The 12,355-nt window shown below is 29.6% G+C and overlaps 1 protein-coding gene across 5 annotated transcripts in view; it reads left to right on the top strand.

Annotated features, from left to right (window-relative positions):
• The window catches only part of LOC130449344 (uncharacterized), a 51,132-nt gene that overhangs the window by 12,801 nt on the left and 25,976 nt on the right, over nt 1-12,355 (top strand). For 2 of the 5 annotated variants that reach the window (XM_056787110.1, XM_056787114.1), the window contains exon 2: nt 10,710-10,775. The exons of the other annotated variants lie outside the window; for them this stretch is intronic. In XM_056787110.1, coding sequence (XP_056643088.1) covers nt 10,710-10,775 — 66 coding nt within the window. The remainder of the gene's footprint in view (nt 1-10,709; nt 10,776-12,355) is intronic. 5 annotated transcript variants of the gene reach the window in all.

Below are 12,355 nucleotides of genomic sequence, written 5' to 3'. Positions count from 1 at the left end.
AAAGAATCTGTAATAGAACGGATTCTAGGAAATCTGTAACGAGGAGACTACTAGGAAATCCCCACAAGAAGCAAGTTGGACAGATTGTAGAAATAAATTTGGCGACTAATAAAAAGTCATAGAACAGAAGTAAAATTAGACTAGTCTGCAAGTTCAAATCGATATAATGTTTAACACAATAAAACACCTTTAAAAAATAGTGTTTTGTTTACATTTGTAACTCGTGAAGTATAAATATTTTTGAATTTTGAAAAAAAGATCCTCGAAGAAGAAAAAATTTACTCAAGAAACCACAAATTCCAGAACCGTAACTTCATTACTTTTTATTTTAATTCAACTTTTAACAATCTAAAATAAAATTTCGTATGGTTTAAACGTATTTATTTCCGTTGGAATTTTTCATTTAAATCCATTTTTCACCAAATTATGAACAAAATTTTTCAATGATTTGCTTCATCATTCGAAACTAAAAGAATGATTAAATGTAGTGAATTTTTTTCGCTCAGGGGAGCTCTTTATTTACAGTTTTCTCAAAATATTCCCCATCAAGATCAATACAATTAATTGTCGAAGTATTTCCGATTGAGATACCTTTACAATATGTGATATGAACGTTTCTTCGGGTGCAGAAAAACGTTGATCTCGCAATTTATTTTCTGTCTTCGATAATAAGATGAAATCTTTGGGTTCCAAACAAGGATTGTATGGCAGATCACTCATCAATTCGATGTTTTGAACGCTCAAAAACGTTTTTGTTTGAACTGATGTGTGAGAGCTCGTGTTGGAGAATGATTAGTTTTCTGCGATTGGTTTCCCTGATTTTTCGAACAAATGCTGGTTTTCAAATACCCATACAGTCGATTCATATGCACAGATCCACGATTCGACGCCTCTCGGGATCTTATTAAGCACCGCCATTGAATTTTTTCAGTATTTCTTTGCACTAATCGACGCGAGCTTTTTTTGCGGTACCCAACTCCAACAAATTTCTCTTTTCGCTAATTTATAACCTCATTATTAGTATTGCGGAGTATTTTCTAATAGTCGTTGTAATACGAATGTAGTGAGAAAAATATCTAGAACAATTCAGGTGCTTGCCAAAACATGATACAGTTTATAATTGTAAATTTAAACGTGAAATTTTACAATTAAACCGTCTAGCCGTTTCGAATAAACATTTTGTCGTTGTTAGTTTCATTTATTCGTTGAGTTATTTTGACTAACGAAACAATACACCCGGTGTATAAAAATAGAAATCACATCACAACCGTAATTAACCAAAAAACTCACACATAATCATATAACGAGTACGCATACTGTATGAGTCATGACGAGTTTTAACTAACCTCAAATCTTTCATTATAATTCAATCAAATTAGAAGCTTTGCGGAATTATTTGAAAGAAAAAAGAGTTTACACATCAAAATAATTTTTTTTAAAACATTTTTTTAACCACAATTGATAATTTTTTTATCTCAAAAATAAAGAAGCATCCATCGATTGAATTATTCACAAAATTTCACTCAAATTGTTAAAGTCTTTCTTATCATTGACAGCTTTTTCGTTTTTCTATAGAGGACCAATCGTAAAAACTCGATTTTCACTTGTATTTAATAATATATATATATATAAATATAAAATATTTGATAATTGTTAAAGCAGGTTTATTTTTTAATCGTATTGATGACCTTTCAATCTATCTTCTAAATACTGTGTTGTCTGTCCTATGTAAACAACGTTTTAGATGATCTATCCATCGATTTATTAATGCAAATTGTCAATTTCGAATAAAATTTCAATAAATACTAAAAAATGTCGAAACGTTAATATTTTTATTTGTTTGAAAAACTAATTTCCAACGAGAAGATTCATCAACAGAAAAATCACTTCCGTTTTGACTATAGCGTGTCAAAAATTGAGGTGCAGTGCTCATTCTTTGTTTTTTGTGTGCTATCTGATTCATCTTAATAATTGAATAATAGTTTTTTGCCCGAAAACCTCGCAGATTTTCCAATAAACTTAATTTGATTCCATAGAAATATAAACTTAAATTGTCGATATGCCTCGTATACAAATTATGCGAGAAAATTTATCGTATTTTTTGTTAAATTTGTATTGTACTTTTAATAATAACAATAATCATCAACGAAAACATTTCTTTTTGCCTCTGTATTAGATGATATTAAACCTCATGTGATGTTCTTAGGTAATGTATGAAAAAAAGATGAATATTTATGAACCGCCTGTTGTCTAGTGTCTAGCCGATTCGAATTAAACTACCTCTCATTGTCACCCACTAACTACTTCGACTCCAGAGGCGTCACGAACTCGTTTTCGAATATGTTCACTAAACACGAAACGTGAAAAAAAAACTTATAACACGTTAAAAAAAATGAATGAACATAACCTTAAAAAAATTAGAACAAATATATGGACGACTTTTTCACTGTAGGTAATAGTTATACATTGTATAGAAAAAATGTCTACCACTGAAAATTATTTCAAGCATCAATTACATTCTGTATCTTCGATTCTTTGAAATCTACAGAATTTTTGGACTTTTTTAAAAATATTCTGGTCATTTCTTTAGACAATAATACAAAGTATTTTACGAGACGCGACTGTATTTACCATCAATTAAAACTGTCTGCCAAAATACAGTAACATTATTTGGATTTATTTATATGAATAAAGCTTGTGACAAAGTACTGAAGGTAAAAAACATGGGAAAGTTTGAAAAAAAGGGAATACAAACAAGTGAATTGCAAATATTTAACATCTTGACATGATGCAAGATGCAATTTTTTTCAAAATCGAAATATTTCATAGATTAATTTGCACGTCGTTTGATATTATGCAAGTTTCGTACCATTGCATCATAGCTGCACCTAACGCAAATTTTCTAACGTAAAATTTCATTCAAAAAATAGCTGATAAAGCAGGAGCAGCCCTTCGAGGGACCAGAACCCTTCTGTGGGATCAGCAAAACCAATTATCGAGACAACCTACAGGGGGTGAGACAGGCAAATACTCTTCCGAGAAACTATAGCCAGAATAGATATACTGAATAAATGGATCTAATGAATACTAACAGGAGTTCTATCGGGGCACTGTCGCCACAACAAACACCTGAAGACGCTATACCTAGCAGATAACGCGGCGTGCAGATTTTATTGTACAGAGGACGAAACCTTTATGCTTATTCTCTCGAAATGTTACTAAGCAACTGCAGAGTACTACACCTAGAAGCGCTTGATTTTGAAGACGAAGATCTCTGGAAATTGAAGCCATCCCACTTTTTAAAGGGAGTGAGATTGATGGATCACCAGTAAACACTGGACTCTTCGGTCTAAGAAATTAAAGAAACATATATAACTGGCAATAAAGATTTCTGCTCTTGATTCGATTTTGGAGTCTGATGGACGGGTTGGTTGTCTAGGCAAAAGTAACTAGATTCTAATTGCAACTTGCACGCAATAAAAATAACACCAAATATTGCGTCTTGCGTTGTTTTGCTTGTCGTATAGCATCATGTCAAGAGGCCAATTTATGTTGGAAATATTTTTTTCAAAACAACAAAAAGTAATACAACGTAATTTGTTAGTGACACGTAACATCAGGTATCAGTCTACCTACTTTAGAAATTCAACGATGTATAAACTATGCACGATCAAATAATTAATTAAATTATAATAAAATATGCTCAAGTTATTTATATCTAGTGAAAGTGGGTTTCACCGTGTGACAGTTTACGTGTCTAATTAATCTATCATTTTATATAAATACGTTGCCAATTAGAAAAAAGTTTACGACGAAAAAACAACTACACTAAGAAAAACATACCTAAATATGTAAAAATCAACATTTAGGTCACGAAAATTATATTAATAATTAGTAAAGCAGCAGGTTTTGAATAATGAACAATTTTTTCAATTGATCAATGTGTAAATTATGTTTGGGGAAATGAAAGAAGAAGCAAACGTTTTTCTAAATCACGACAAACAGTTTATTTCGCTTCTTTTGATATATAAGTCAAAAAAATAAAACGTCAAATTTGTAAAAGGTATGACATTATCCATATTTTTTTTGAATAGGAAATGTCTGTTTTGCAATAATACTTCCCCAAAGAATATTTTTTTTCAGTGGGGATTTTTTCGTGTCCAATTGTACCATTTTAACAAAACGTAGCCTGAATTTATACGAAGTTTTCACAAAATTGCCCGTTTCATCTCCTGAGAGTTCTTCAACAAGTTAACATTGTACGGGTGCATTTTTTTTTCAAATTTTCTTACAAAAGACATACTGACATTCAGTTGTGAGGCAATTTCTTCTGCAATTGCGTGAGGGTGGTCTTCTAATAACAGCAAAATATCTAACTTTGGAGGTGTTTGGTTAATAAAAAGCACGCGCTTCAAAGACTTAAATTCTCGGTATATAAAAAAAAACGCCAAAATCATTGTAGGAATAACACAATGAAATAATAATAAACTACCCAAATGTATTGCAGACTTTACGTAAGTTCATAAAACAAAACAAAAGGCTATTGTAATGTCTGGTACATACATATTAACAATCATTAATATTACTATCATAAGATAATGGAACCTCTACTTTGTTTTTGTTAAAGTTCAATGTATGTGTGAAAGAGGTTAATTGAATGTGGAAATTTTTTTCCGTAGCATGTTTTCCCATTATACGACTAGAATTAGAAATAAAATTATATTATTCCTTTTAAAGTTAATGTAATAAGTTTTAAAATAATAAAGCAAAAATTTATATTTTCCGTGAATGTTTGAAAGTGCGGTCCACTTTGTTTTTCGTCAAACAATCAATAATTTTTTTCTTTTTTTTTTAGGAAAGTATGAATAATTAGGAAAAAAACATTTAAATATCATATTTTAGATAATTTGAACTAATTATTAGAAAATTTGAAAACAATTTTTGTCGCGTGAAATTGATTAATAAAAATCCTAATCTAATCTAAAAAATTTTTATTACTAATTGGGGTTTTGGGATATTTTTTAAGGGCGAAAAAGTGTTTTCAAACTTAGGTCTCATTTTAATCTTAAATATTTGCTAAAAAAAATCAACAAATTGAAAAGAAATATATCGCAAATATTAATTTTTCGGTTTTTTTCCAAATAATTCGTCGCGTGAAACATCCTAATTTGATCTTAAAAATTTTTATTACTAATTGGGGTTTTGGGATATTTTTTAAGGGCGAAAAAGTGTTTTCAAACTTAGGTCTCATTTTAATCTTAAATATTTGCTTAAAAAAATCAACAAATTGAAAAGAATTATATCGTAAATATTAATTTTTCGGTTTTTTTCCAAATAATTCGTCGCGTGAAACGTCCTAATTTGATCTTAAAAATTTTTATTACTAATTGGGGTTTTGGGATATTTTTTAAGGGCGAAAAAGTGTTTTCAAACTTAGGTCTCATTTTAATCTTAAATATTTGCTAAAAAAAATCAACAAATTGAAAAGAAATATATCGCAAATATTAATTTTTCGGTTTTTTTCCAAATAATTCGTCGCGTGAAACATCCTAATTTAATCTTAAAAATTTTTATTACTAATTGGGGTTTTGGGATATTTTTTAAGGGCGAAAAAGTGTTTTCAAACTTAGGTCTCATTTTAATCTTAAATATTTGCTAAAAAAAATCAACAAATTGAAAAGAAATATATCGCAAATATTAATTTTTCGGTTTTTTTCCAAATAATTCGTCGCGTGAAACATCCTAATTTGATCTTAAAAATTTTTATTACTAATTGGGGTTTTGGGATATTTTTTAAGGGCGAAAAAGTGTTTTCAAACTTAGGTCTCATTTTAATCTTAAATATTTGCTAAAAAAAATCAACAAATTGAAAAGAAATATATCGCAAATATTAATTTTTCGGTTTTTTTCCAAATAATTCGTCGCGTGAAACATCCTAATTTGATCTTAAAAATTTTTATTACTAATTGGGGTTTTGGGATATTTTTTAAGGGCGAAAAAGTGTTTTCAAACTTAGGTCTCATTTTAATCTTAAATATTTGCTAAAAAAAATCAACAAATTGAAAAGAAATATATCGCAAATATTAATTTTTCGGTTTTTTTCCAAATAATTCGTCGCGTGAAACGTCCTAATTTGATCTTAAAAATTTTTATTACTAATTGGGGTTTTGGGATATTTTTTAAGGGCGAAAAAGTGTTTTCAAACTTAGGTCTCATTTTAATCTTAAATATTTGCTTAAAAAAATCAACAAATTGAAAAGAATTATATCGTAAATATTAATTTTTCGGTTTTTTTCCAAATAATTCGTCGCGTGAAACGTCCTAATTTGATCTTAAAAATTTTTATTACTAATTGGGGTTTTGGGATATTTTTTAAGGGCGAAAAAGTGTTTTCAAACTTAGGTCTCATTTTAATCTTAAATATTTGCTAAAAAAAATCAACAAATTGAAAAGAAATATATCGCAAATATTAATTTTTCGGTTTTTTTCCAAATAATTCGTCGCGTGAAACGTCCTAATTTGATCTTAAAAATTTTTATTACTAATTGGGGTTTTGGGATATTTTTTAAGGGCGAAAAAGTGTTTTCAAACTTAGGTCTCATTTTAATCTTAAATATTTGCTAAAAAAAATCAACAAATTGAAAAGAAATATATCGCAAATATTAATTTTTCGGTTTTTTTCCAAATAATTCGTCGCGTGAAACATCCTAATTTAATCTTAAAAATTTTTATTACTAATTGGGGTTTTGGGATATTTTTTAAGGGCGAAAAAGTGTTTTCAAACTTAGGTCTCATTTTAATCTTAAATATTTGCTAAAAAAAATCAACAAATTGAAAAGAAATATATCGCAAATATTAATTTTTCGGTTTTTTTCCAAATAATTCGTCGCGTGAAACGTCCTAATTTAATCTTAAAAATTTTTATTACTAATTGGGGTTTTGGGATGTTTTTTAAGGGCGAAAAAGTGTTTTCAAACTTAGGTCTCATTTTAATCTTAAATATTTGCTAAAAAAAATCAACAAATTGAAAAGAAATATATCGCAAATATTAATTTTTCGGTTTTTTTCCAAATAATTCGTCGCGTGAAACGTCCTAATTTGATCTTAAAAATTTTTATTACTAATTGGGGTTTTGGGATGTTTTTTAAGGGCGAAAAAGTGTTTTCAAACTTAGGTCTCATTTTAATCTTAAATATTTGCTAAAAAAAATCAACAAATTGAAAAGAAATATATCGCAAATATTAATTTTTCGGTTTTTTTCCAAATAATTCGTCGCGTGAAACGTCCTAATTTAATCTTAAAAATTTTTATTACTAATTGGGGTTTTGGGATATTTTTTAAGGGCGAAAAAGTGTTTTCAAACTTAGGTCTCATTTTAATCTTAAATATTTGCTAAAAAAAATCAACAAATTGAAAAGAAATATATCGTAAATATTAATTTTTCGGTTTTTTTCCAAATAATTTGTCGCGTGAAACGTCCTAATTTAATCTTAAAAATTTTTATTACTAATTGGGGTTTTGGGATGTTTTTTAAGGGCGAAAAAGTGTTTTCAAACTTAGGTCTCATTTTAATCTTAAATATTTGCTTAAAAAAATCAACAAATTGAAAAGAAATATATCGCAAATATTAATTTTTCGGTTTTTTTCCAAATAATTCGTCGCGTGAAACATCCTAATTTGATCTTAAAAATTTTTATTACTAATTGGGGTTTTGGGATATTTTTTAAGGGCGAAAAAGTGTTTTCAAACTTAGGTCTCATTTTAATCTTAAATATTTGCTAAAAAAAATCAACAAATTGAAAAGAAATATATCGCACTATTTATTGTTTATAAATCAACCGTATCAAAAAGGAAGTTTGGAATTCCGTTTGTACGAAATTTATTCCAAATTACCGCAGTGTAAAACCGATTACATCCTACTCGAAATACCCTCCCGCGCCTCCCTTGTGTTTTAACACCGTCTACTACTAGTGAAATAACCGGTATAAAAATAACTGTCCGAGCCCATCTCTCCAGACAAGCAGTCTAGTGGCTGGGGCTGATGAGGCTGAACGATGGTAGTGGTGGCTGGTTGCTTTGCTCGGTTAGGGGTCACATTGAAAGGGGTTGGAGGAGGCCGGCCCCACACGACAGACGACGAGGGCGGCGGGACAAACAGAGATAGAAAACGCTAGACGTAGACGCGAACGCGGTGTTATCAAATCTCTTATTTTTCAACGTATCTGTGATTTTTCTTCATATACAACGATTGTGTTTGAATAACTGAAAATTTTATTTTCGATAACTGGCTGTTGGTTATTTGTGCATGTTTCAATTAACGCTGCTTAAAAAAAAACAAAATGTCTCAACGAAAAAAAAAAATATATCGTTTAATTGGTTTAATAGACATCGTTCAAGCATGAAAATTGTCAAATCAATTCAAAATTATCCGTAACTTTCAAATTATTTTATATTTTCGAATCTTCTTTTATAGTCTAATCTACAAATACAAATCGGTGTTAATTCAACAAACTATTAGTAAAATTAACGCTCATACGATCCGGAATTGCGCATAAAAAGTGGATTAACTCACATAAAACGTTTTTTTTTCCTAAAGTTATAAATAATTAAACAATAGTATGAGTAGGACTTCTTATAAATTCATATCCAAATCGAATCAGAAAATAAACTACTTTAGTAATATTGAAATAACTCTCTATAACATCACTGATTTAAAAAAAAAAATATTTGAAAGGAACATAAAAAATACTGTTTTTTCCCACAAAACCGGGATAGAATTTAAAAATGTCTGACGCGCGTTTCGATAACCAAATTATCGTCTTCAGATCAAACATCAGTCTACTTTCAGGTACTGAAGATGGTAACTTGGTTATTGAAACGCGCGTCAGAGAGTGTAGGGTGCTGGTGCAGTGGTAAATATGAATATCACCAACGGTTCCAGAAATTTTGAATTTAGCCAAGGAAGATCTATCGCATCGGCACTCATAACCTCATGGTAGTCACCGGTACGAGTGGATTCAAAAGTCGATAAATCACTTTTAAGAAAACGGTTTGAACAGCTGATGTGCACTATTATCAGTAAATATATCATTTTAAAAAAGCGTGTTTTCGATTTTTGGACAGTTAAATCTCGCCAAAATTTATTTGGTTTATGTCCTTTATCAAAATATGTTTCGTCTCCATATTACAACATATTCCTTTTCCTGGCAAAAACATGTCTTTCAAAAGTTTCCATTTCAAAATAATCCTTATCATTTCGAACGTCGCATGCATTTTTCTTTCAAATGGTTTTTTACGTGAAATTTTGGTTTTTCTTTGAAACCCCTCACATTTTCCTTTTTTAATTTATTCAAATTCTGTAAATCGTTAAATTAAATATTAATATTTTTTCATTAATTATTAAGAGATCGATTTTTCGACGTTTACACCCTTCCAAATTTTCCAAAATCACACTAGAGTTGACTGTACCTTGTTAGTTGTCACTTTACTGTTAAAAATACACAATTTCTTAAATGGAAAAACTTACAATCGTATTTTCGGTGAAATTTATTGAAATTAAAATTTTTTAAAACGGCTATGAAATCTATTAAACTCCGAGAGATTTTGGCCTGTCCAAACCTTTCTCTTCGTAGATTATTCTGTAATAATATTTAAAATGACCTTAGTTTGTGTATTTCATATCAAAATCTTGTTTTGTATGTACATAAGAAAGGTTCTACGGAACGAAAATTATTTAAATTTTCTTTCAGTTTAGAAGAATGAGGAAAATATTTTATCAATTTAAAGTCACTAATTAGTGATTAGAAAATTTCTAACGGAAATAAATTCTATACAAGCGTTTACATTATAATCATGCTTCTTTTAGATTTTGCAATTTACTTTAAATAACTTATGGTAGTATGTCGAATTATCTGAAGGTTTGAAAAATAAATAGTAAATAGAGGGATGTTTTTGTTTTTTTGACATGCGCTTTGTTAACAGCTTTACTGATACGATTGTGGTACTTAATTCGTTTTTTATTGTTTGTAATTTTCATTATTTCGTACGGCTTAGCCTGTAAATGCTTGTTTTTGCAGATTATTCATTTTCATCATACTGTGTGGCTAAAAATCGCATCACATTTTATTTCTTAATAGTTAGATGTGGCAAGGAAAAAATACATTCTGAAACTGAGTTAGTTTTTATGCTTTTTCATTAAAAATAATAACTATAATAAATAAATAAAATGATAATTACGATTTTTTAAATCACCTCAAACAATTTACCGACTTTTCCTCTGGATTTGTAGCTTTACGATAATTAGTTTGACAGCAGCTCATAAACTGTGATCTTCAATCATGGGAATATTGAATTTGTTCACCTTTTTTCATCAATCATCTTTGTTTTGTCTTTTGAACAAATACCACCTGGTTATAATTAGCTGGTGGACGCACAACTTGGTTCTAGTTTAGTTCCCGTTAGTTTAGTTAGCTTAGCTTAGCTCTTGGTCGACAACCAGCTTCAAGTTTTAGCAATTAGAAGTAGCTTACGACAAAAACAATTTGTTGTTAGTGTCTCATTAAGTAGATTAGCAAATAAAGTCTGTATCAGTTGGCGATGCGTTATTTAGTCATTTCGTATATGATAACATGTTCGATTACAATATTTCCTGTATATTTTCTTTATCAATCATTTTCACAAATAATTTTTATCGTTACAATTTTTTTCAGGTAAGGAAATGCGGAGTTATACACAGCATTTTTCAATCAAATTTGGTTCGACTTTATTCTGATACAGTGAGTACATTTTCAGTTCCAATTGCTATTAATACTTTTAAATATAAATCAGTTCTAGAAATCTCACATTCTTGTACGTAACGTTTAAATATCTACGTCGTCGGTGATATATTGTGAAAAAAAAAACGAATCTTACAGTAATAAAAAAAAAACGGTATATCTAATATTTTTTATTTAGTCTGACAACGCCGCGAGGTAGAGACGGAGATAGAGCGTACGATCCGGCCTTGGCTGTATGTCTGGCAGCGGTCTGGCCACTATGCATCTCTATCTAACGTGGTCTCTGGCTTTCTCTGTCTGTCTCGCCCCTTGGCGAGTGGCGCGGCAGGTGTAAGCGAGACTGAATATGTCTACAGTCACAGTTGTAGTATTTTCCATCCTTATACACCCTCGCCTCCGCACGCCCTCTCTTGTCGGGCGCAATTAATAACCCTTTACGACCCACGATGCACTTCTAGACTGACTTTACTTTTCTTGTTTTTCTTTTCCCGTTTTTTTTTTGTTTTCGAAATTATATAAAGTGTGAATTGGATAGAACTTTTATGAAATTGTAGAACGCAACATTTATTTTGTTTTTTGAACAGAAAAATTGGTGATTATTTTTTGTGTGCGTTTGCAAAGTGAATTTCACTTTCGCAAATTTTTTCTTACTATTAAGTTACAAACAAACAGTTTGTAATGGGGTTTTATATTAAATAAATACATACATGTTTTACACGTTTTAAACGATTTTATGAAAACTATTGGCAACATTGTAAGATTAGATTTTTTCCGGGAATCCTTTTATGCTAAAAGTTGAAAAATTTTGTTTGTTTCTATAGTAGGCTAAGAATTTTTCGATATACCCTCGTACATATAGTTTCTGCAAAAATGTGTACGAACAATTTGTGAAAAAATAAATTTATTATAAACAAACAATACATTGTTTAGAAAAAAACGGCACGATCAAAACTTTGAAATGAAAATTTCGGAAACGCTCCTTGTAAAGAACAAATTTTTAAATAAAAAACTTTTGTTACGACATATTCGCTAACCGATAAATGAATATACAGGGTGTTTCATGAAAAGTTAACACGCCAGGATAAATACAGAAGTGTAAAAAATTCGAGACTCGCTTATTAAAAAATTGTCGCGATGTATTCAAAATGAAGACAAACTTTTACACGATTTTACGAAAATTACTGGCAATATTGTTAGATTATTTTTTTTCTATGAACCGAATGATGATAAAAATGAAAAAATTTTGTTCACCACTGAAGCTGGTTTTACACGAGACGGTATAACGAATTCGCATAATTTATTTTTATGATGAAAATCGATTTTGTGTAAAATTTTGAGCGAGATATATTTATAAGGTCCATATTTTTTTCAATATTAATTCAATTTTGACTTTTTACGTTCAGATGAGTTTCCTCTAGGGGTTTAAATAGACAAAGAGTTTTTTCCTTTATCTTTTATGTTCGGATTGGAATATCTTGGTCTATACACAACTCCGGTGTTTATAAGAAAAATTTGATTGTTACTTACAAATCAAAATGTTCTCTAATTTACAGAGAAATAACCTTTTTAGATTTTGAAGT

The sequence above is a fragment of the Diorhabda sublineata genome, chromosome 10 (assembly GCF_026230105.1).
Source record: "Diorhabda sublineata isolate icDioSubl1.1 chromosome 10, icDioSubl1.1, whole genome shotgun sequence".
Taxonomy (NCBI): domain Eukaryota; kingdom Metazoa; phylum Arthropoda; class Insecta; order Coleoptera; family Chrysomelidae; genus Diorhabda; species Diorhabda sublineata.
The sequence above is the reverse complement of the archived record's forward strand: the minus strand, read 5'-3'. Positions and strand labels throughout refer to the sequence as shown.